Source organism: Drosophila pseudoobscura, chromosome 2 (genome assembly GCF_009870125.1).
Source record: "Drosophila pseudoobscura strain MV-25-SWS-2005 chromosome 2, UCI_Dpse_MV25, whole genome shotgun sequence".
In the NCBI taxonomy this organism is placed as follows: Eukaryota; Metazoa; Arthropoda; class Insecta; order Diptera; family Drosophilidae; genus Drosophila; species Drosophila pseudoobscura.
The window spans coordinates 27,098,548-27,122,856 of record NC_046679.1 but is presented as its reverse complement, the minus strand read 5'-3'; the positions used below and the strand labels follow the sequence as shown (position 1 = coordinate 27,122,856).

Sequence of the window (24,309 nt, the reverse complement as noted above, 5' to 3'; positions counted from 1 at the left end):
ATAACAACAATCTGTTGCTTCACTTTGGTCACATTAATTATTTTTAATTTTAATTAATTAACAAGTTTTTAAGTCGTTTTTAGACTGGTTTTATGCAATATTTAAAAATTATAATTAGTTGAAAATATAACCAGCCGCCATCATGCAGTCTGTCCTCAGCCGCTCCTTGAATATAGGTATGCTGAAGTGCCCATGGACTTTGATCTCGATCGGTCGAATCGGCTTTTTATATGCAAGATCTTTAATGATAATGCTCTCCCCCAGCACGCAGATCCGTGCCGATGCGCCAGATCGCCTCCATTGCCGCACTCCCCGACACCCATCAAATGCTGCAAAAGACCTGCCGCGACTTTGCCAACGCCGAACTGAGTCCAAATGCAGCGAAATTCGATCGAGAGCATCTGTACCCGGCGCAGCAGATCAAGCAGATGGGGGAGCTGGGCGTCATGTCGGTTGCCATACCCGAGGAACTAGGTATTTACTGTGGGAAAAGCCCTCTATAGAAGCTACAGGTTGTCTCTGGCTCAACAGGTGGCACTGGATTGGATTATCTGGCGTATGCGATAGCCATGGAGGAGATCTCTCGCGGCTGTGCCTCTGCTGGAGTCATCATGTCGGTCAACAATTCCCTGTATCTCGGTCCACTACTGGGCTTTGGCAATGCCGCCCAGAAGGAAGCCTTCATCACGCCATACACGACGGGAGAGCGAGTTGGATGTTTTGCTCTGTCGGAGCCGGGCAATGGCTCGGATGCCGGTGCTGCCTCCACCGTAGCCACCGAGAAGGGGGATCACTATGTCCTCAATGGAACCAAGGCATGGATAACGAATGGCTTTGAGGCGGGAGCAGCAGTGGTATTTGCCACGACGAACAAGCAGCTGAAACACAAAGGTATCTCTGCCTTCATTGTCCCTAAAGGCTTGAAAGGTTTCTCGCTGGGCAAGAAGGAGGACAAACTGGGCATCAGAGGATCCTCCACGTGCCAGCTGATATTCGAAGACTGCGAAATCCCCAAGGACAGCATGCTGGGTGAGCCGGGATTCGGTTTCAAAATTGCGATGCAAACATTGGATGCCGGACGCATTGGGATTGCCGGCCAGGCATTGGGTATTGGTCAGGCCGCTTTGGAGCTGGCTGTGGACTATGCTCAGAAGCGTCAGGCCTTTGGAAAACCCATCTCCAAACTGCAGTCCATTCAACAAAAGATTGCCGACATGTCGCTGGCAATGGAATCGGCGCGACTCTTGACCTGGCGTGCCGCCTGGCTGAAAGACAACAAGCAGGCGTATACAAAAGAGGCGGCAATGGCCAAATTGGCAGCTTCTGAGGCGGCTACCTTGTGCTCCCACCAATGCATTCAGATTCTGGGCGGAATGGGATATGTCGCAGATATGCCAGCGGAACGCCATTATCGCGATGCTCGCATCACGGAGATCTACGAGGGCACCTCTGAGATTCAGCGTTTGGTTATTGCAGGCTCCATTCTCAAGGAGTACGCTAGTTAAGTGAAAAGATCCGATCGTTTTTTAATCAAGTAAAACGTTTTTAAATGTGGAATATTTTGTATACAAAAAATTGTGCTTCTTATTTGTCCATTTGTCCTTTTATTTAAGTCAAACTTCATCAGGAAGTGAAAAAGCTGTAGCTTTAGAGCTTCCTTATTGAAGTGTATCATCAATTTCAATTTGAATCTTTCGATAGGCACCCTGTATTCGCGCCGCAATTACTGTAATGTGACATTGATCACTGTATCGCCCAAATGATCACCAATCAGCTGAGTGGTGTAGTGCTGCCAACCTGTTTAGTGTTGTTTGGAAAAGTGCGCGTAGTTTTAAGACCGTACAAAAACCATCCACAAAATGCATTAAAAAACCTCCCATGTGCGTTAGTTTGTGCTTTTATCATACAAAATTAACAAGATTTATAGATACCTTTTGTATTATTTGAATAGTAGAAACTGGCATACTTTAACCCCTTATACCGTTTTAAGCTACAGCTGAGCATATGGCCTGCAGTCGGAAATCAAAAAGCGCATGGACTCATCTTTTCTGCCGGAATTCACAAAAACAAGTGCCACGGATGGCGAAAGTGTGCCGAGTGTGCCTGGATTCATAACTGAGTACCACCTGAAAAGACATACCACCAGTCACAAGACCAACCAGACGGCCGAAATGTAAGTACTTGGCTTCTAAAACCGAATCATTGCTAATTTTCTCATTAAAGGAGCAAAATAAAGCCTCTTGGAAGTAAGAACACGTATCGTAGACCGTCGCAGCAAAATAAGACTCTAGAAGACCACAACAATGACCGTCCGGAAAGCATTTGTCCCAGAAAAATTCGTAGTACCGCAGAACTTTTGTGTCCGCAATGCTATAAATGTTTTGACTCACAGTACAAGCTCGAATTTCACATTAATAAGACGTGCCATAAATGTCCCCAGTGCTCACGCTTTTATGTAAACGAACGTAGCCTAAGAAGACATCAACAAAAGCACATGCCACTGGCAGCCTTAGAGTGCACGCGCTCATTCCCGAACATGAATGAGGCGATGAAGCACGGTGTCAAGCACAGCGGCGTTGGCCTGTTTAAATGCCAAGAATGCAATGCGGAATTCATCGACATCCTTTATCTGCAGATCCACAGTAAAGAGCACTTTAATGAACATGGTAAAAGCAGTCTATTGAGACATACCAAGGACGAAATTCCAATTGCACCCTTAGAGTACACGCGTTGCCCGCACTCATTTCCGAACATGGATGAGGTGATGAAGCACCGTGTCAAACACAGCGACGTTGGCATGTTTAAATGTCAAGAATGCAATGCAGAATTCATCGAGATACTTTATCTGCAGATCCACAGTAAAGAGCACGCTGGTGAGAAAGGCCAACTGGAGCGTAGCCAAGGAGGTACGCCTCCTAGTGCTACGAAACAGATCGACTCGGACTCCGAGGAGATTGATTGTGAAATGCTCTCCTGCAGTGACAGTCCACCATTGGTAAAGATGTAGGTTTTCAATCATCGTATGATTAAATAGACATTAAATACCTTTTTATTCACATCAGGATGAAGCTCACTGACCCCGAACCAGCTATATCAAACCCCACAAAGAAGGACTGCACGACCGAATCCTTACCAAAGTGAGTCCATCTTTTCCATTATGGATTTTCGTCTTAATGTGTATTTTATCCCCAACCAGAAAACGGAATATTACGTGTCAGGAGTGCGGTATGAAATTTACGTATAAAAACATGACTAGGCATATGCGTGTTCACACTGGCGAGCGTCCCTTCGAGTGCACGTATTGCGAGAAGAAATATACGCGCAAGATTCACCTAGATGAGCACAATCGTATTCACACTGGCGAACGTCCTTACGGGTGCTTGACTTGCGGCAAGAAATTTATTCGCAAGTATTCTCTGGTTAAGCACATTCGGGCCCACACTGGCGAAGGACTTTTCGATTGCTCGCAGTGCGACAAAAAATATAGAGATAATTACGCGCTAAAGCACCATTTTCGTAATATTCACAGTGGCGAACGTCTTTACGAGAAACATAAGCAAGGGTGCTCCAAGAAGAAGGAGAAAAGGCTTTGACGAAAGTTCTTAACTTGAGATACGCGAAAAAGGCGTCGAACAACAGCAATATGCCTGATTGTGTCCGATTTCTATTGCATCTTTAATTTTCCGTTTGTCAAGCTTTTTGCTGGTTAATGATGAAATGACATTTATTTAGAAAACACTTAAGAACTTGTTATATTATTGAATAATTCTTTTGTTATGCTTATATTTCCTGTTTTTGTTAAATATTCTTACAAAACATAATCTATATGCTTTACATTATAATACTTATATGTAAATATTAAATAAGGACTTAAGTTCCAATTATTCCTCAACATGGCGCGGATTGTGCAACATTTGCATACCCTGTGGAAATGGATATTATAGAATTGAGAAAATGTTTGTTATCTCAGGCTCCATTATATGCAGAAACTAATCAGTCTCTGTTTTAAAGTTATTTCAACGATATTTTGAAGGTTTTGGTCTTCTTACAGAAACCAAGAACCAATATCGGGATCGAGATATACTTACAAGACCTTAATCATATGCATTAATATGTCTAAAACATAACAATCTGACTTAATTTCTTAACTAATTGCGTTTTAAAACAGTTTCTTCATATTATATTAACCAAATAGGGTATACCTACACTATACACTTACGTGACCACTGTTTTTTGTTTGCCTTTTTTGCTTAAACCCTGTTTTATACACTATACAATAAAAGAGAGTACTTAAAAGTAGTCAATCAGGTAGAAAATATATTCATTAATGGCCTAAAATTATATGGATTTGAGTTAGGCAGCTTTATACAAAGGAATAAAGAAATTGAGCAATTTGAACGATTTTTCTCTTACGTTTTATTACTTTTCATTTGATATTTTTCGCTAAAACCTTTTTGTACGCAAAATGCAATAAAAGCAAGTATTTAGAATAAGCCAGTTAAGTAGAAAATTGATTCAATAATCGTATAAAACTATGTGGGCATTGCTAAATGTTCTATATAGATGGTAATATTCGACGGAATATCAAAAACGGGGAATATGTAAAATAGAATTTTAGCTCGTCAGTATATTTACGGTATATATTTTTAAATGTTTCGGTATATTCCTAAGGCTGGACGGTATATTTGATCGAAAGTCACATTTCTACAAATCTCTTTATTTATTGATAATTTTCGATTTTTGATTTAGTTTTCGTTGCACGGCAATTAACACAATGCAATGGCCACAAGTATGTGGTAATGAAGGTGTTTACAATTGAAGTGCGCGATTTCGGCCAACAGAAAGTACCTTAAATACGCCCTGATTGCGGCAGCAAGACCCCCGTCCATCCATCCGTCCAGCCATCGGTCGATCGGTGCCAGGAATAGCCCGCAGCTATGGACGTTGTTTGTGTAATTGATACCGTCGTGGGCGATCATCTGGAAGATCGCATCTGTGCCCTGGAGGAGGTCAAACGGGCCGTACAGGCGGCCGGGGCTAACTTTCAGCGTGTCCAGGTGGGAGTTGGTTGATCTGTGGGAAATTCCTTACAAATAAGTTGAAACCAAATTGGTGCCGTTTTCTTGCAGTTTGAGAAATTGGATTTCGGCGAATCGAATGTGATGGAAACATTCTACAATGCCGATGTTGCGGTGATAGATTTGAGTGTTTTGGCCCAGCAGCGAACGCTTTCGTATCACTATGGGGTGCGGGAGAGTTTTGGCATGAAGGAAATCATCTTAATCTACAACGATGTGGAATCCAAACAGACGCTCAGCCTTAAGGTGTGTATTATCTCGGTTTGAGGTTGGTGTTGGGACTGGGAGAGGTGTTGTGTGCCCTGTGTGCCCTCTGTGGCAGTCCAGCCGCAAACATCTTACTGCGAATGATGCAACGGAGCGACGGGGGCATTTCCGATAAGATAAAAATGTTAAGCAATATGTGTTTGAAACGGCAGCAACAAGTCATGTTTCCTCGCGATTGTTTGTTGTTTTTCTATTTCCGGTGACTATATAGCTCGCATTATTGTTATTTTTAATCGCCCACCCACGCAAACATCCAACACTGACGGGCACACCTACACTGGCGGTCATTAAAATGTGTACACCTCTCCCTCTCTCTCCTTTAGGTCTCTTGTGGAAATTACTTGTTTCTCAGCTACAAACTGAATGCAGAGAGCAACAGCTGTCTTTTGACCAATCAACCCAATAGCAAAGATCAACCCGGAGACGGACGCGTGAGCACACTGCAAGGTCGTCTCCGTAGAAAGCTTCAAGATGTAGAAATCCAATCAAAGTAAGTGGATGTCTGTCTGGATGTTTAGTTTCTGCTGCTAATCATAACTCTTTTTCAGAGCACACATGAGGGAAAAGTTCTTGAGCGATATGCGGACAGCCAGGGATACGTATGCCACCAATGGAGCCAAGCTGCAGAGCATACTCCATGAGATGCGCAAGCGTCTGGATGATCCGCATGTACTGTCCGGCGAAGTGGTGCACAGTTTTATGTGCTCGCTAAGGGATGTGCAGGACTACGATGCCATGGTGCGGCTGGTGAATGATCTGAAGAATATACCAAACACCCGCAAGTTTGTGGAGGCGGGAAACATGAGTTTCCTCTATGCCTTTGCCCTGAATCGCAGAAACCGCAAGGGGGATAGGGAGAAGGCCCTGGAGTCATCACTGAAAGCCCTCGAAAAGAAGGAGAACCACTTCCCGGACATGCTGTGCCTGTGCGGACGCATCTACAAGGACATCTTTGTGGAGTCGGATTACACGGACGCCACCAGTCTGGCGCATGCCATCAAATGGTACCGCCAGAGCTTCGAAGTGCAGCCAAATGAGTACGCGGGCATCAATCTGGCCACTCTGCTGGTCATCGAGGGCAAGGAATTCAGCAACACGGAGGAACTGCAGCACATTGGCATGACCCTGAACAATCTCATCGGGAAAAAGGGCAGCCTCTCGACGCTGAGCGAATACTGGGATGTGGCCACATTCTTTGAGATCTCTGTGCTGGCCGAGGATTATGCCAAGGCCATTCAGGCGGCCGAATGCATGTTCAAGCTGAAGCCCCCCAATTGGTATCTAAAGTCAACGATTGGCAACATTTCGTTGATCCATAGGTTCCGTAAGAAGCCCGAGGATCGTATGCCCCCCATCGAAGAGCAGGTCTTTCAGTTCTGGATGGATTTCTTCTTGGAGGCCACAAATACAGAGGAGATTAAGAACAGCATACGATTTCCCATATTGGTGAGTGTCTCAAGAGTATCATCTAAAGATCTTCGATAATCTCTCCCTTTCCGGATAGATCCTCGAGCCACAGAAGATCTATATGCCCAGCTATGTGACCATCAACATGGATGCCGATGAAAAATCCATACAGATTGTGAACATCTGTCTGGCGCACTCAAAGAACACCTGCAAGAAGCTCCACGATTTCATCTTTGTGGCCTCGAAAATCAAATCCGTGAGCCTGTACAAGCGCGATGATCGTTGCGCGTATCTTTATGTCCATCACAATTCGGATGACTTTCAAATCTACTTTCCATCGTCCGAGTGCCGGCAAAAGTTTTACGATTTGATACTGGAAATGACGGCCGATCAGGAGGTGTTTGTTAATCTCAGCAATGACGATGCACAAATAGAGGTGAGTCTTGAGTGCTAAAGTGATTTTTTTCTGATCAAATTTCATCGATAAATTTTGTGATGGTCAAAAATGATAGAATATGTAATCATTTAAGGTTTGATAAGTAATCGAATATTATCGCAAAATATCGATAATTATCGATATCGATCGATTAGGTTAGGTTCCCCTAAAAACCACCAGTAAATTGTTATCCCAATTTTTCTTCCAGTACGAATACGATTACGATGAGCAGAATCGCAAGATGGTCCTGGGGAAAGGCACCTACGGCACAGTGTATGCCGCCAGGGATAAGCAAACGCAAGTGCGGATTGCCATCAAGGAGGTGCCGGAGAAAAACTCGCAGGATGTGCAGCCACTCCACGAGGAGATCAAGCTCCACTCGCAGCTGCGTCATCGGAATATTGTACAGTATTTGGGCTCACGCTCGGAGGATGGTTTCTTCAAGATCTTCATGGAGCAGGTGCCGGGAGGATCGCTATCCGATTTGCTCGAGACCAAATGGGGTCCGCTCAAGGACAACGAGTCCACCATGGCCTTCTACTCCAAGCAGATACTGGAGGGACTCAAGTACCTGCACGAGCAGGACATTGTCCATCGCGACATCAAGGGCGACAATGTTCTGGTGAACACGTACAGTGGTGTCGTCAAGATCTCCGATTTTGGCACCTCCAAGCGACTCGCGCGCATCAATCCCATGACGGAGACCTTCACTGGGACCCTGCAGTACATGGCGCCCGAGGTGATTGATCAGGGGGTGCGAGGCTATGGCCCGGCGGCAGATATCTGGTCCTTTGGCTGCACAAATGTGGAGATGGCCACCGGGAAACCGCCGTTCATTGAGCTCGGCTGCGCCCAGGCGGCCATGTTCAAGGTGGGGTACCACAAGAAGCATCCAAATATACCCGTAGAACTGTCCACGAATGCCAAGAACTTTATTTTGCGTTGCTTTGCCATAAGCGTGTTGGATAGACCATCGGCCTCGCAGCTGCTGGAGGATCCCTTCCTGGCTGAGTAAGTGGGGCAGTCATTGATTTATTCCTTGATTTTACATTCTCATTTGATTGGTGCAGCAAACCACGCAAGCCGCGACCTGGCTTACCCATCAATACGGACTTTGGCAGGAGCATTTCGGTGCCAGCGGATCGCCTGGTAAATAAAACGACGCCTCCATTGACCTACAATACCACCCACAATACGCCCACCACACCAGAACTGGAGTAAGTCGCACACTCAATCCCCCTCATTCACAGCCAATCTAATGTGTGAGCTCCTCTTTAGCGTTACTCACTCATCTTCTGTGGATATTGATGAGCTGCCCAGCCTGCTGGAACGCCGCAACTCTTCCGGATTTCTGCTCTCTCCCGAGATTGAACCCTCTACGCCATCGCTGCGCACTAGCATCAGTGAGACGAGCGAAACGGATGGCTTTTATAGGCTGAAAAAGGACTCGCAGCGACGCACCACTCTAGCGAAAGTCCTCGCTTTGGATGAGTCCAAGATGTGTGACATTTGGCTGAAGAAAATCGACGCGGATCAAAATTCAATTGCCATCCGGAAGAGCGATTTGGAGGTGCTGATACGCGGATTAAGGGACTACATTATAAACGAGAATGAGAAGCATTTGGAGGCAACGATCAATGAGCTAAAGCAGAGGCTAAACAACGATGCAGTGGCCTTGGATCATCTGCATTTGGCTCTGTACTCCTTTCAGGATGTAGTCGTCTGTGTGCTGAGGTACCACTGCATCAAGCCGCATTGGATGTTCGCCTTAGATAATCTCGTGAAGCGTGCGGTGCAGGCAGCCGTCACCATCTTCTCACCGGAACTGGGGGCCAACCTGGCGGACAAGGATATATCTGGCAACGATGATGAGAGCGTACAGACCTCACCGCTGCAGCATGCAGGCTCCTCGGACAGTCAGGAGAAGCAGCAGTGCCTGGAGAAAGTCCTCCCCTCCATCAGTTCTGGCGGCGTGCTGCCCTCGGACTCTGGCTACGATGGGGCACTCCACAGTTCTGTGGAGTATGTGCGCATATTGCGTGACATACGTGAGAATCAGCACAAGCTGCAGCGCCAGATGATGGAGCAGCAGCGCCAGAGCATGCGGGCATTGCACAACATAAGCCAGGAGCTGGCCCACATCTACATGGGCGGCAGGAAGAGATTAAGGTGCGAGTTTTAGAGCTGTTTAATGTATATCTAATCAAAGAATCTCCCTCCGTAGACGCACCATCAATGGATTCAACAAAAAGTGCCATAGAATGAGTCCCAATGCAGCGGCAGCCGGGGGAGCACGTCCAGCACTCTCTGGGAATCCCAGGCGACAGCTTAACAAGCACAACTTTGGTCTGCACGAGATAGACGAGCAGTTGGAGCAGTGGTTAACGCAGCAGGATATTGATGAGTTCTCAAAGACACTCATACTGAATGAGGGCTTCACCTTTGAGGATTTCATCTACAATATGGAAAAGCTGGATCTCATGCGTCTGGGATTGCGGTGGGAATAGCCTAGATACCTCTCATTCGAAGCTCTTCTAAATTTATATTCTCTCTTCCAGCGTTGGCATTGAGGTGCGTTTGTGGAAGCTCATCATCCAAGAGCGTGTCTGCACTTCATCCGATTGTCTGGATAGTCCGCCTAGCACTTACCACAAGCCCATTGGTGGTGGTGGCTCCTCCCTGAACAACAATACCCTGGCATCGCCCACCACCACGACACCGGGAACACCAGGAACCTCAGGGAGCATCAAGACGAAGATCAAAAAGAGCGAAAGCGAATATGATTCCTGCAGCGAGTGATCCCATCCCCGCCGCCGCCGCCGCCCGAAAGCAATGCCTTAATTAATTGTTAATGTTAATGTCTCATGTGCTACTAACAGCTGTGTGGATGCCCCCCATTTACAGGGTATCCAGCAGTGCGCCTTAATGGCAGAGATTCTTCGTTATCTCTCTTTTTACTTTGGGGAATGTCCCATGCTTTTGTGCCTTCCCCTACCTCCCCCACCCCTCACATGCATGTTAATTTATAAAACAAAATGGAATTTAAGTGCCTTAATTTAAAACAATAACAAAATAAAAATATAACATCACTAAGCGATTTTATTTCGAGATCAGCGCCAGAAAGTTACAATTATCGTCGAACAATCCTACAAGAAATCCATGAATGAACATCCAGTGGAATGATTTTAGTTCTGCCAAAGAACTAAAGGTCTCGACCTTAACGTGCAGCCAGAAATGTAGACCTGCACGGGGGCAGTGAGCAGTGTACAAGATTAGCGGAGATCTCCATCATGGACCTCACTGGATACTTACAATATTTTGTTTTGAAAAGAATACTTTAAAAATTTGGATTTCTTAGTTCCAAAGCTTGATTAGTACAGAGCTAAGGGAAAGAGCAACGATTACGTTTGGGGGGTTGTTTCACCCATGGACACAATGACACTCACTGTAAATACCGCCTGATTAATCTCTGCTGCGAACAGCACACAGCATCGATGGAGAAGAGTAGTGTGGGGTGAAGGAGAACGCGATTGAGAAGCCAAAAGGTAACTTTGTAAAAATTACACTTGCTTTAAAATCTTCTAAGAACTACAAACGTTTTTTCGATTTTTTAACACAAAAATTTTTAGTAAAACAGAAAATTTTGGAGCCTCGTTTGAACTGTTAGAAAGAATAGAAAACAACTGAATAAACGCTACAAATTGAAAGGAATACCAATGGATCGGAAAATTCACAGATAACTGAGATTACAGTATTTTGAGGAACCGAAATAAAATGTCTCTTCTCATTTTTTTAATGCTTATGCTTTATGCTTTATGCTTTGATGATTCCTTCTAACTTTTTTTAAAAACGTAATAGAGGCAAGAGTTATGTGAGTGAATTGTTGGAAGGGACAGGATATCTCCGAGAGAATTATTATCTTTTGATAGAAAAATAACCTATGGATCGAAACATCATTTTGCATTCTGGAAGCCCCTATGGGCCCCTATGTCACAAAAATAAGCATAAAATCGAAAATAATAATCTTATGAAAAAAATATACCATATCTTTTGGGGTTCGTTTAAGAACTAAAAAAGGATGGCTGTCTTAAGGGTATTAATCTCAAGAAAAATCCATGGTATTATCAAATTTCTAGACAATCTTAGGATCTGCGAGTGAATTATTTAGCGAGAGAAGAAAAGCACACATTTTCCGCTTATAACTTTTCTAGTTCGTTTGCATTTATTTTTTTTGTTTAAGTTTTTTTTGTTTGTTTCGTCTTTAGTGACATTGCAGAAGTGTTTTTTAGATAAAGATTTGTTGCTTTTAGATATTGGAGGCAAGAAATTTGTAAATGAGGAAATTTACACATTTTTCCATAGAGGTGTTGTTCTATTTTTTGGTTGATGTTGTTAGTATTCGAAAGCGTTTCGTTCTGTTGCTGCAGTTGTTCTTGTTGTTGTTGCTGTTCTTGTTGTTCTTGTTGTTGTTGTTGCTGTTGTAAGATGTTGCTTTTGTTGCTGTTGTTTTAAGAGAAATGTATCTTTTTTTCCTTTTTATGCCTTGGATTCGGCCTCGCTGTTGGTGGCCTGCGATTGGGCTTCGCTCGATTTGCCATCATCGACCTTGCCAAAGACACAGCAAGGGCACTTCTCCTTCAAAGCCAGGCGATACTTAGGATGGCTATAAAACAGAAGATAGGATCAGAGATCATAGACGAAATCGTAAAGGATATAGACCCACCTAATGCCATAGACAATGGGATTGTAGCAGGCCGCCGACTTGGCAAAGCAGGCACCCCAGATGGTATTTAGTGGAGTTAGACCCTCAAATTTGAACAATCCCATGCAGTTGATCACCAAGTATGGAGTCCACGCCATGAACCACAGGGAGATGGTGACCAGAGCCACTTTGGCAAGCTTGCCCTCAGCACTCTTGTCGGCATCCTCGGAGGAGCGCAGGGACTTGACATTCATCTTCTTGGCCTGCTCCCTCATGGCCTTCTCGTGAGCGGAAACGGCCTAAACAAAATAACAGTTATCATAGAGGATATACTAAGTGATATAGGGGTCTGTCTGTGTCTGTTCTTACAGCAATGATGAACCAATAGGAGTAGCAGATGAGGAAGAGCGGGATATAGTAGACAAAGATCGAGTAGAAGATCAGGTACGAGCGTGGATTCCAGTCGCGTTCCAAGTAGTCAATACCACACGATGTCAAGTTACCCTCCGGCACATACCTTGAGAAATGGATAAACGAAGATTTTACTAAAATATATTTTAGCTATAATATGCGTAGAGGTACTTCAAAGACACAGCATTCTGATTGTTGAGTATTTTCACCACTGAAATTCTCTCTTAGAACAGCCTATACTTGAGCCATTCTTTCACTAGCAGACAGTTTCCATAGCTGCAACACAGCTTTTTCGCTTCAAAACACTTTTAAATCGTCTTTGGATACAAGTGTCGCGCGTCTGGCAGCACCTCTCCTCGGTTGCTTTACATTTCTGCCTGTGTTGACCATCGTTTGAGAGACAACTGTCTCCCTCTCTATGGAGGAAAAGTCCCCTGCTTTTCCATTCCAGAAACCCCTTAAAATACAAAGAATCCTTCTTACCTGCTCCAGCCGAAGACGGGGGCCAGGCACCAAATGCTCGACATGAACCAGATGTAGGCAATCTTGCCCAATGCCAGTGGAATGGTCATCGGTCGTCCAGCCATGCCCTTGACGATGACCTGGTAGCGATCCAGGGAGATCATGCACATGGACCAGATGGAGCTGCAGCCAAAGGCAGAGCCCAGACCCGCGTAGATGTCGCACATCATGGGTCCGAGGACCCAGGTCTCAAAGTACAGATTGATGCCCATCATGGGCGTGTTGGTGATCATGATGCCAAAGTCGGAGATGGCCAGGTTGATGACCAGGAGGTTTGCAGGAGTACGCAGTGACTTTGTGGTGGCAAAGATGTAGATCACCACGCCATTTCCACACCAGGAAATCATTCCAATAATAATCATATAGGCCGTAAGGATCTTGGCCCAGATGGGGTCCATGGCGGGGAACTGATTCCAGTATGGGCTGATTAGATGTGCCATGTCGGGGGTAACCTTATCCACCACCGAACCATTCGAAAGGGCTGCGAAATGCGGCCCCAATTGTGTGGCTACTGCTGCAAAGCTGCAACAAAATAGGGTATAGGTCATCCCATCATCTACGAGTATGTAGATCTTCCTACCTATCCATTGTGATTTTATTTTTCCCAGTTATTTGTGTGTCACTATAGCCCGCCTATAAATCTCACTCTTTCTACATAAAAAGCTTGCAAATTCGGTCAGATATTTTTCAAAAACTTTTTACATTAAAGGATTCCCTAAATTTATTTTGAATATTTCACTGGAGCGGACTATTCGCGGCGATTGGTCGTTCGAAACCTGCAACGTCCGCTGGTGGCTCTGGGGCTTTTATAGTTTTCCTTGCAGATTCTTAAAAGAACCCCCTCTGGTAGGGTTCAAATTCAATTAGCCAAGACGCCAGTGCACCTAAAAATATATACATACGTACATGCTACAAAAGTGCAGACAGCTTTTGGCTTATAATCATAATAGCCCATTGCAATGGGCCAATGTCAATAGTTAGACATTTCAGAGGCTTCTTTCAGCACCTCTCGATTATGGGTATCTATGGGTCTCGTCTCTTTGACATTGTGCCCGAAAAAAAGAGGCGTGGAAAGTCAACGATTTAATGTGTCAATGCTTAAGAAATCGATGGGCAATACGTAACAGGAAAAATATAATGGAAGCATGAGAAGAGTGCGTATCAGACATAGAGGCACCTTTAGAACTATTTTCAGTATTTCTATCAATTTGGAACTCTGAAAGTTCACTAAAAATTATATATAAAGATGAGTAGCATTTGTCCAAACATCCATTATTCATGTTATTGATATTCCACACCCAATGTCCCAACGGAATGTCTGATGTGTTTGCTTTTTGCCTTCAAAGTCACGAGCCATTAGAAAAATGCCCAAAAGCAAACACACTCTTCCGAGTCGAGACTGATCCCCCGCTTGGGCTTCGGCTCTCTGACTATCTGACTCTCTGCCGCTAAGCTGCTTATAGAGGTGCCTGCCCGGGCCCCCCTCTCTGTAGCGATTGATCTATTCACACTTCCATTGTCACGCTCGGGGGTCCGATTGTTTGGGCGTCTGGTCGCGGACACCCATTTTCCGAATAGGTGTGCGTGCGGGGGTTGCTTTTTGTGGATCCAAATTTTAGCATAAAGGCCTTTTGTTTTGCTCGAATTGGGTCAACTTTTTAGCTAATCTCTCTCTTAACCCTTATATGGTTTTATGGCAGCGACAACGTGAGTACAGTGAAGTCTGAAGGGATGGAGCGGACGAGCTCTTGATCGAGAGATTACGAAATGTTGTCCATCAATCGATACCTGTCACTGTAACTGTCAATTTGTATGTGAAAATTTATGTGACAGTCGACACATGTTAAGGTTGGACGATCTTTTGGTTTAAAGCAATTACACACCGCAAGGCATCCAACCAGAGATAGAACTAAAAACCATAAAAACGACATCATCGTGTGATAAATAAAGCTGTATAAAGTTAGACGGAGATCATATAGATCAAAATCTAAAATAAATACCAAATGCGCAAAACCGGAAGCTGAGCTCAGATCATCATTATCTTCATAGTTGTCGTCATCGTCGTCATTATTATTATATCATTATCATGCAGTCAGAGCTGTGTTTTTGCGGTTTACTGTTTCTACGGATATCTGTATATATGTAGGTGTAAAATCTATCAACAAATTGTTGAAATCGTAGGGTATTTAAAAGGAATATCATTTTCGAAATTATGCGAAAACATGAATCGCATTTCAATTTACTCAACATTTATTCGGGTTTCTTTAAACAAACAAACACAAAATTCGTATTGCTCGCCCACCTGCAAAAAAGGTAACATAAACAAAGCGGGGAAACAAAACGAGCTACAGGTACAAACAAAAGCAACAACAACTGCAGCAAACATTTGCGGGGGCAGAGCAGCAGACGAAGCAGAAGATGGAACGAATAGAAGAAGCAGAAGATGGAGATAATTTAGCATTAGCAAATAAGCGAGATAAATGCTTCGATTTTTTGTTGTTGTTGTTGCTCTTGCTGCTGCTGTTTTCCTGTTCAATGAGGCAGACACGAAAAAAACTTGAAGAAACGTGCAACAAGAGCCGTTATTGTATGCCCTGCCATTGCTTAAGCCTTTAATTGTTCGAGTTCGAATTCAAGTCAATGATGTTCGAATGACAAGATACGTTGATGGCTCTCCTGCTTCCCCTCTCCTTCTCGTACTCTTTGTCGCACACTTTACAAACTACATGCAAATATAAGCAAGTGTGCTTACGGGGGCTATTACCTTATCGTTTTGTTTGCCAAACTTCATCGTTATGCAGTTATACCCTCTGTCCTCTGTAGGACAGTGTATAATTAACAAACACCTATGATTTGATTTTTGTATTTTTTTATGTTCGACAATGGCTTGGCGCTTGCACGTGTATAAGTGTGTGTGTGAGCGTGAGTGGGTAAACGACGGCAAGTGTTCTGCCGCTGCCCTCTGCCGCTGCCTATTCGTGTGGGGGTAAATGGGAGAGATAGAGAACGCCAAAGTAATGGGACGATGTTTTCGGCCTCTGTTCTCTCTCTGGCTCTCTGCGCCCGACGATCGAATGGTTGGGGCTTGGTTGGGGTCGTGTGTGGGAGCGCTTGTTCTTGGTGGCTGAGGAAGAGAGTGTCATTAGTATAGTGCAGCGGCAGCAAACAGCTGAGATCACCTCGGACACACACTCTCTCTATTCGCTATGGCTGATGTTATTTTCAGCAGCGCGGCTGAGGGATTTACAGTAACAAACACGAACCGCTAAGCAGCATCGGGCAGCGTCCGCGTGCAGTTCGCTTGGTTTTCGCTCTCGGATAAAATTTACATTATTTTTGTTCAAAATCTGTTCTGTTTTGCTGTTAAATTTAGACACTCGTTTAAAGCGGAAGCCTGCCAGCGTTTTTCCAAAAAGTAAAACACCCATTTTCCGCCGCGTGTGTTTTTCTAATTCGATCATAATTGCAAATATTCGCCAAATGGAACCAAACCAACACGAAAGCGAAATGTCAACCCGCAAAAAATCTATTAACCTTTGGTTTGGTTAATTAATTAATGACGAAATCCGTCGCCATTGTCGTCAGCACGCGCGCCTCTGAGGCATAAATGCAATTAAATCATTAATAAAAACCAGACAAATATTCAAATATATGTATGTTAATGCACACAGACACACACACCGAGCACACACACTTAGCGAGTGGGGAACAGACAGTCATATGTAAAGTGCATTAGAAGGCGGAATGAGAATGAGTGTGCGTGCGGTACTTCGAAATTTATTTTCGAATAAATAGTACAACGTTGAAGAGGAAGCAGTAGGAACAACCGCCGTCGACTTAGCCTCTGTCGTCGTCGCAGTGTGCAGCGCAGTCTCCCGGTCTCATCCTCATCCCGTTTCCATCCCCCATCCCATCCCGCCCCTCACACGTAAAAAAAACGGCAAAGGCGGGCGGCATTTATATATTTCTTACGCATGCACAGTGGTACGAGCTGCGTTTGTGAGGCAGTGAAATTGATTCAATTAGTTCAATTGATTAATTGATTGTTTTCCCACGAATATCACCGAATCGAATCGAATAGAAATGAGAGAATGATTAAACTTGACTTGATAATTGCTTGGTTTTGATCTTGCAAGGTGTGAAAACATTAATTAATTGAGTGATACGATCGATAATTGTTAGTGGCAGTGAAGAGATCAAGATAAGATATTCTAATTGAATATCACCTCCTTCCGTTTTCATCCAATTTACATTCTCCCACAACCACTGTGCCGCCGCCGTGTACGCGTTGCCTCTCGATATTCTCTGATGGGATGCGATGCTGTGGCTGTGCCTGGGCCTGGTCCCGTTATCCGTGTATATTTTCGTGTGGTGCGTCTTCTCCTCTCGATCCCTATCCATGTGTGTTCGTGTGTGAACGTGTGTGTGCCTGTCTGTTTCTGTTTCTCTTTCGGTTTTCGGCGTCTGAAATAAACGAAATAGGAAATTTTGGTATATTCCATTTATAAATAGATTTCGCCATACCATACGCAGCCTACGGTGGAAAAACTCTGAAGTGAAGACGATGTGAAATGTGAAAAGTGAAAAGTGAATGAAACGCATGTGAATCTTCTCCCTCCCCCAAAGAAAACGCTTGAATAAAAAGCTGGAAATTGAATTAAAAATTTCATAAATTTATTGGAGAAAAAATGTGAACGAAGGAAAATGTGATTTTTCGGCGAAAGTAAATCAAAAAGAACAAGAAAAATATCGAAACACAAAAAAAAAAACAAAAATGCAGGCCTCGAGCACCACCACAACAACAACCACAAAAACGAAGAAGCTGAGCAGCAGCACGGGTTCGGGGGCTCCGAACATGATCAGCTCCGTGGCGGTGACGAGTGCCACAAAGACGACAACCACCACCCGGAAGCCGGCTGGAGCCAGCCCCAAGTCGCCAAAGGCATCGACGACGGGATCAGCGGCTGCCACAAGCAGTGCAAGCGATCCCGAGATTGCGGAGATTTCAAAGAAAATCAACGAGCATGCGGATGCCATCTACCGCAAGTGGAAGATGCGCGGGCTGCCTCCGGTGGAGCTCTTGGAGATGTATACAAATGCCGCCGGCTCGAGCGACTTTGCAGAGGTGGCAGGCGCCCCCACAGCTGATGCGGAGGGGCTCCAAAAGATGGTCACCAGCTTCGTGAACAAGGACAAGGAGCAAAGGGGAAAGACTGCTAAGAAATCTGAGGGACCCACCGCCAATGGAAAAGTGAAGAAGTCAGCGGCCGCTGGCCCTGCAGCCGCCGGGGGCGCCTCCGCCTTCGAGCAGGCCCTGCAATCCCCAAAGAAAGTGGCTGCCGTCAGCAAATCCCTGCCCGATGTGAATCTCAACTACGACATCAACCTCCATTTGGATATGAATAATCTGTCCCAAGAGCAGACGGCGCATCTCCTGAAGATCAGTGAGATAATCCAGCAGCAGAAGGAGGCGACGGCAGCCAATCCTCTGAAGAAGCGGCAGAGTGGGAGCAGCAGCAGCAGCGGCAACGGCAGCAGCGGGAAGGTTGCCAATTCTGTAAAGGTAACAGCGGCAGCAGCCGCCCCAGAGCAACAATCCCCCACCAAAAAGCAGACCAAAGCCAAGAGCGGGACAAGTGCCGTAACAGCAGCAGTTAGCATCGATGTTATAGATGCCCCACAGCCCCACAGAGTGGCAGAGGCAGTGAGTGATAAGAGCGCCGAGGCGACGGTGGTGGCCACAAATCGCAAGTCAAGCAAAACCAAAGAGAACAGCGCCGAAGGGAAGCAGCAGCAGCAGCAACAGCAACAGCAGCAGCAGCAGCAGCAGCCGGCAACCAAAGAAAAACCCGCAACATCGGTAGTAGCTACTGCCACACGCAAATCCACAAGAGGCAGCAGTGCCACTGATAACAGCCACAGTTCAAGCAACATTGTGTCCAACGCATCTTCTGTGGGAACATCCGCACCAGCGACAGCAGCAACATCGATGGATGCAACATCCGTCAGTACAACGATGCCAACGTTGAATAAAGTGAAACCCACTAGCGGGGCACGGCCAGCCCTGACCAACGGCAGCCAGGATCCCACAAAGAACAAGAATGGTACGATTGAAAATAGTAGATCCCAGAACCCAACCAGAGTACCCCATACCCGTAGTAGTCCCCGTTCTGCCAGAAATCTACCAAGAAATCCACGTGATGATGATACGTCATCTCTTCTAGCGGGTCTCCTCACACGCGGATCGGTGGCGGAGCGTGTTCTGATGTTCGAAAAGTGTCCGGACGTGAGGCATGCATTCCTCAACATCAAGCGCCCCCAGGCCGACGTTGCGCCCAAGAGTCTCCTCAAGGTGAGTCTCCTCTGCAGCCCCCAGTCCCTCGTTCCCTAAGGCCCAGAGGCCCTAATTGAATGATATTCATGAGGTGGGGCTGGTGGATTTTCCCTCCCGCCGCCGCCAATTGGATGCCACCCATGCCCATGCGATTGTTATCTAACAGTTGAAAATGCCAGAGGAAAATGTGAAAAAGCGACAAACTATAGCAACAAATTGAGTGCCTGTGCCGCAGGCCCCCAGGCCCCTCTCCGATCTCCTCTCAGACAATTGCATTTGTTATCGATACGAGAGGCAGTGGCAGCCAGCGGCGGCAACATTGATTGATTTAAGGTTAACCCACATGAGAGATGAAAGCATGTGCCAAATCACTGACTAAATTCAGCGAAAGAGAAAGAAAGAGAAGCAGAAATGTGAGGGGATTCACATGGAAAAGGTGTTAATTTAGGTCTGGTTTTGATACGAGATCTACTTACGTATAACAATCTACAAACCGAGAAAACTGTGGGGAATACTGGGATTTGGAATACTAGGAGAGAGACGGATCTTTGATCATTGATTTCTTAGAAGCAGGGGAATATAATATTGAATCTCTATTACTCTAAGTACGAGCATATTTGTAAAAATATCCCCCAAAGATAACTTTCTGAACACTCTTCTGATACGCTCTTCTGTCAGTCCTGCGATGGATCCATTAGCTATAGAAATATTAATCCTCGGTCGAAGCACACACGAAGTATATTTTGTTATTGCCTTCTCGGGACCAATCTTCTTTCGCACCGCTCTGGTCTCGGGGGAGTAGGGGCGTGCCGAACAGAACAGCTTTCGAAATCGAAAGTGTAATCCGTATAGGAGGAATAGGGGTGTATGCCTATAACTTGGCGAAACCTCTTATGTTGCTGTTTCTATTTGGATCCCATTTTGGGGATGGGCTCGCCAATCGAGTGCCCCTATCGATAGGAAAGGTTGGGGCAATGCGAGTGCTCTTGCTCGTGCTCGTACGAGTGTGCATATATTTACGTACACAATACAAACAATCAAATCAAGCATTTACGATCAAGCATTGGCTCTCGATCGTGCACACAACCAAAAACAAAGAAAAAAACAAAGAAAAATCAAGCAAAACCAAAAACACAGAGTAGAATCCCCCGCATGTGATCATTATCAATTTTTAATTTGTGTGTTTCTTTTTTTTGTTTTCTGTATTTTGTACTGGTATGAATTGCAATTGTGTTTTTGCTGTGGATTGTAGCTTGTTTTTAGCTGTAGAATTGTTTAATTATTTAATTACAAGGGTGTACAATATTCCTACCAAAACAAAACAACAATCGAGGGAGAGAGAGCGAGAGAGAGGAGGGATCATTCCAAGAAACACTTGAACTTTTTGTTGTTGAATTTTTTGCCTAACGACGATTGTTGGCTGCTGTGAAATTCCTCACTTCATCGAACGTTCGAATCGGTTGGATCGGTTGGATCGTTGAATTGTTGGATCAAAGCAAATAAATCGTCTAAAAATATAATCCCCACGCCACTATTTTTTGCAATTAACTTTTAGGCAGACAAAAGTTGAATTTAATTTTGGTTTCTCTCTTTCTGAGAGATTTCTGCTCTCTCTCTCTCTCTCTGTGTGTCAGAGATTTCTCTATTCCTATAAATTAGGCAACAATGCGTATGCGTAATATTTGACTATAAACGATTGTGTAGAAGTAGCAGCCGGGCGTATACGTAATAGACTCTTGTGCGCGCACATGCCCCGAGAGTACGAGTATTTCGTGGATTGTTTGCTTTTTTTTTGTGTATGGATGGATGGACGCAAAGATTAATATTTATGTGTTCGTTGACAGTTTTAAAATCATGAATGGCCATTGGGCAGGGGGCTATATAAATGATGGAAGTTCGCTTAAGACAGAGAAAGACAGGGAGGGATTTACTTGTACAGAAGATGGGGTTAAGGTTACGATAAACAGAGAGAAATAATACAGAAGCGGGAGGGGAATGAACGAAAATTTCCAGTGGGCCTTGAATATCAATGAAGAAAACATGTTTACAGTATTTTAATAGTAATTTAATAGCCTTAGAAATCGATGAAACAGAAACATTCCCGGTATTTTAATGTCCTTTGAGGATGGATGAAGAAAACGAGTTTCCAGCTAATTATTCAATACATGGAAACCCTTTATGATCTTAGCGTTCATTCTTTAGCAAATATTAGAGTGGAAAATCTATAGTTGTCATTGATGATTCAATCTTTTAAACAAATAAATTAATTTCGAAAGAAAAAAGTACTTGATTGATTTCCGCCTATTTAAAGCAGATTTAATTTATTTATAAACCCTCCAATATTTTTCCATTCAGTCCATCCATTCACAGACAAATAATTCCTGTGATGTTTTTCCGTAGCTGCCAATTAAGAATTTATCGCACAAGATGTGCCCACCTTTCCGCCCCCGCCCCAAAAATTCTTTAGCTAATTAGAAGATTCGCCACATAAAAATCCCACCAACGTATCGGATCGGAGGGGAATTATCATAGTCGTACTCGTACTCGTACACATGTTTTCATTTCACGAGTACTTGCCCCCAAAGACGTGTAGCGGCTCTACCCTAAGAAGAGGAGGGTGCTATGGACTCTGTTTGGGGGTTGGCAGGGCAGAAAAGGAAGGGGTTTCGATCGTGTAGTTTATATATTAGGCGAATCAACAGGAGAGTCCATAAAGACAGGTCTTTCGATCTGTTTCTAGGCCTTAGGGTTCCTTAAATATTAATTTGCTCGGTCTGAGAACATATTCGGTATACATATTCGAAAAAGATCTTTCCAATCGATTTTTAAAAGGGTATCCAAGATCTGCTTCCTTTCACATTTCTTCTGCTTCTGCATTTCCCCCACTCAATATCAATGCTCTCGAATTAGACAGCAAATTTTGTTTATGTTTATTTAAATGGCCCACATTTCATAATAAATTAAAAGGTAAAGGGCGCAAAATACCCCGAAAAATAGGGCGTGGTTGGGCCTGTCTGCGAAAATTCCGCGGAATCTAAACAAAAGGCACGAAACCAAATGCGAAATAAATAAATTCGTAATTTTATTGAGTGGCGGGGCATCAGAAAAGTGTAAACAACTCGAGAGTTTTTCGTATGGAAAGATTAATATGGTTATAATTTATTATTTATACAGGTCAAGTTGCATGCCACACCGCCACCACCGCCGGACACGAATCTGCTGCAAAAGGAAATACGCTCCACAAAGAGTGTTTACATACCAAGGTGGGGCAGTGCTCTTAGAAGATCCTACAATATTTATACTCTAGAGAGTGCCTTCTCCTTCTGCAGATTCTACTTTCCACATGGCAAGCCACAGCCAACGATTGCCATGGAGCGTGTGGTCCGGGGTATACTCTCCGGCTTCGATAGCTTTCCCAACAATCAGGTGACCAAAGACGATCTGCCACGGATCCTGAAGCTCTGCGGCATGCCCTACTACTGGCGGATGCCCGTGATGGTCTTTTGCCAGACGTCCAATTCGGGTCTCGTCGAACGTCAGAGATTTGTAGAGTTCTGGAAACAGTAAGCACATTACTTATACGCCCTCCTAATGGATCATGGAGTAATATATGTATTACTCTCTTGCAGAATGAATATATATTGCCATGAGGCTGCGTCCCGATTCGTGTACATCCTGTCGCGTGGCCAGCGATTTCGCTCTTACATTGTGCCAGAGGATTTGGTGCCGATGGTGCAGGATGTGGTCGATACACATCCCGGACTGGCCTTCCTCAAGGAGGCCACCGAGTTTCATTCCAGATACGTGCACACGGTCATCGCGCGCATTTTCTATTCGGTGAATCGCAGTTGGAGCGGCAGGATCACAATTGCAGAGCTCAAGAGATCTGATCTCTTAGAGGTACGTATCTTCCTTCAAGATTGTAAAAGAATGGACTGCTTAAAGATCAATTTTATCCCTCAGATGATTAGTCTTTTGGAGGAGGAGGAGGACATCAATCAGATCATGGCCTTCTTTAGCTATGAGCACTTTTATGTGATCTACTGCAAGTTCTGGGAACTGGACAAGGATCACGATCTGCTCATCAATCAGGAGGATCTGGCCAAGCATAGCGATCATGCACTGTCCTCCCGGATCGTAGAGCGCATCTTTTCCGGCTGTGTTACGCGCACGGATAGCAAAAAGGGACCCGAGGAAGAGGCCAAAATGTCCTACACAGACTTTGTTTGGTTCATACTCTCCGAGGAGGACAAACGCACACCGACGGCCATTGAGTATTGGTTCCGCTGCATGGACATCGATGGCGATGGCGCCCTATCCATGTACGAGCTGGAGTATTTCTACGAGGAGCAACAGCAGCGCATGGAGGGCATTGGCATCGAGTGCCTGCCATTCGAGGATTGTCTGTGTCAGGTGCGGAGCCCTCTTTTCTATCTGTGCAAGACTCTAAAATTCTTTTTCTTTAGATGCTGGACATGATTAAGCCTGCGAATCGGGACTGCATTACGTTGGGCGATCTGAAACGCTGCAAAATGACGCACGTCTTCTTCGACACCTTCTTCAATCTGGAGAAGTATTTGGATCATGAACAAAGAGATCCATTTGCCTCGCAGCGTGATGAATATGTGAGTGTCATGCAGCAGTGCCCGTCGGTTCAGACTTTACATAGCCTCTCCATTTTTTATAGACCTCCGATTGGGATCGGTTTGCGGCACAGGAATACGAGCTCCTCATATCCGAGGAGAACGATTGAGAGGGATGGGATCGGATTGCTTAAAGATACACACATATTTATTAACATACAAATTTTTATACAAATTTATACACTACATAAATGAAAAACTGAAAAAACTGAATGAAAAACAAGGAAACAAAACAAAACAAAACAAAAAGAACGAATGAAAAGAAAAGGAAATACTTTTAGTCCCATATGTGCAATAAATTCGATTTATTTATTATGAGTTTCTACATATTTTAGTTGAATTTTAATGACGAATAAAATAAATTAATTGAAAATTATAACAAATGTTCCAATACATAGAAAATTTGCCGGCTCAAGGAGAGCCTTTGGATTTAATTGCCATCTCATTTGTTCCGGCCATTTGCCAGCGATGAACATCTTACACTCTCATGCTCTTTGTGATATTTTCTC

At 44.5% G+C, this 24,309-nt stretch overlaps 5 protein-coding genes and 1 long non-coding RNA gene across 9 annotated transcripts; 4 read left to right on the top strand and 2 right to left on the bottom strand.

The window, feature by feature from the left end:
- Nucleotides 1–11: 11 nt before the first annotated feature.
- Nucleotides 12–1,575, top strand: Arc42 (Activator-recruited cofactor subunit 42). Its single transcript, XM_001359694.4, has 3 exons — nt 12–176; nt 265–474; nt 532–1,575. The coding sequence occupies exons 1-3, from the start codon at nt 143–145 to the stop codon at nt 1,503–1,505; spliced, it is 1,218 nt and encodes a 405-aa protein (XP_001359731.2). The 5' UTR covers nt 12–142; the 3' UTR covers nt 1,506–1,575.
- A 119-nt stretch (nt 1,576–1,694) lies between these two features.
- On the top strand, nt 1,695–4,299 carry LOC6897841 (zinc finger protein 568-like). 2 transcript variants are annotated; one of them, XM_033377035.1, is made up of 5 exons: nt 1,695–1,880; nt 1,997–2,173; nt 2,224–3,003; nt 3,063–3,137; nt 3,197–4,299. In XM_033377035.1, exons 2-5 carry the CDS (start codon nt 2,034–2,036, stop codon nt 3,591–3,593), a joined length of 1,392 nt encoding a protein of 463 aa, XP_033232926.1. In that variant the 5' UTR covers nt 1,695–1,880; nt 1,997–2,033; the 3' UTR covers nt 3,594–4,299. The 2 variants fall into 2 exon arrangements, with proteins under 2 accessions (XP_033232926.1, XP_002137946.4); XM_002137910.4 differs by having other exon boundaries at nt 1,695–2,173.
- Nucleotides 4,300–4,669: 370 nt separating this feature from the next.
- Nucleotides 4,670–10,277, top strand: Ask1 (apoptotic signal-regulating kinase 1). The gene is made up of 10 exons (XM_001359693.5): nt 4,670–5,057; nt 5,130–5,324; nt 5,669–5,835; nt 5,894–6,791; nt 6,850–7,188; nt 7,397–8,199; nt 8,259–8,405; nt 8,467–9,357; nt 9,413–9,685; nt 9,747–10,277. Exons 1-10 carry the CDS (start codon nt 4,938–4,940, stop codon nt 9,985–9,987), a joined length of 4,074 nt encoding a protein of 1,357 aa, XP_001359730.3. The 5' UTR covers nt 4,670–4,937; the 3' UTR covers nt 9,988–10,277.
- LOC26533977 (uncharacterized) lies at nt 10,268–10,889 on the bottom strand. The gene is made up of 3 exons (XR_001451946.2): nt 10,635–10,889; nt 10,501–10,570; nt 10,268–10,430 (listed from the first exon to the last, which is right to left on the bottom strand). It is a non-coding gene; the product is annotated as an uncharacterized lncRNA (long non-coding RNA).
- A 495-nt stretch (nt 10,890–11,384) lies between these two features.
- Nucleotides 11,385–13,612, bottom strand: ninaE (neither inactivation nor afterpotential E). The gene is made up of 5 exons (XM_001359692.4): nt 13,404–13,612; nt 12,785–13,345; nt 12,260–12,407; nt 11,912–12,189; nt 11,385–11,851 (listed from the first exon to the last, which is right to left on the bottom strand). The coding sequence occupies exons 1-5, from the start codon at nt 13,409–13,411 to the stop codon at nt 11,725–11,727; spliced, it is 1,122 nt and encodes a 373-aa protein (XP_001359729.2). The 5' UTR covers nt 13,412–13,612; the 3' UTR covers nt 11,385–11,724.
- Nucleotides 13,613–16,051: 2,439 nt separating this feature from the next.
- LOC4802901 (serine/threonine protein phosphatase 2A regulatory subunit B''alpha) lies at nt 16,052–24,125 on the top strand. Of its 3 annotated transcripts, none has more exons than XM_015182693.2 (9): nt 16,052–16,238; nt 17,336–18,927; nt 19,048–19,175; nt 22,332–22,420; nt 22,487–22,720; nt 22,787–23,057; nt 23,121–23,570; nt 23,624–23,782; nt 23,845–24,125. In XM_015182693.2, the coding sequence occupies exons 2-9, from the start codon at nt 17,598–17,600 to the stop codon at nt 23,908–23,910; spliced, it is 2,727 nt and encodes a 908-aa protein (XP_015038179.2). In that variant the 5' UTR covers nt 16,052–16,238; nt 17,336–17,597; the 3' UTR covers nt 23,911–24,125. The 3 variants fall into 3 exon arrangements, with proteins under 3 accessions (XP_015038179.2, XP_001359728.3, XP_033232456.1); XM_001359691.4 differs by having other exon boundaries at nt 16,052–16,476; XM_033376565.1 differs by lacking the exon at nt 16,052–16,238 and having other exon boundaries at nt 17,321–18,927.
- Nucleotides 24,126–24,309: the final 184 nt, after the last annotated feature.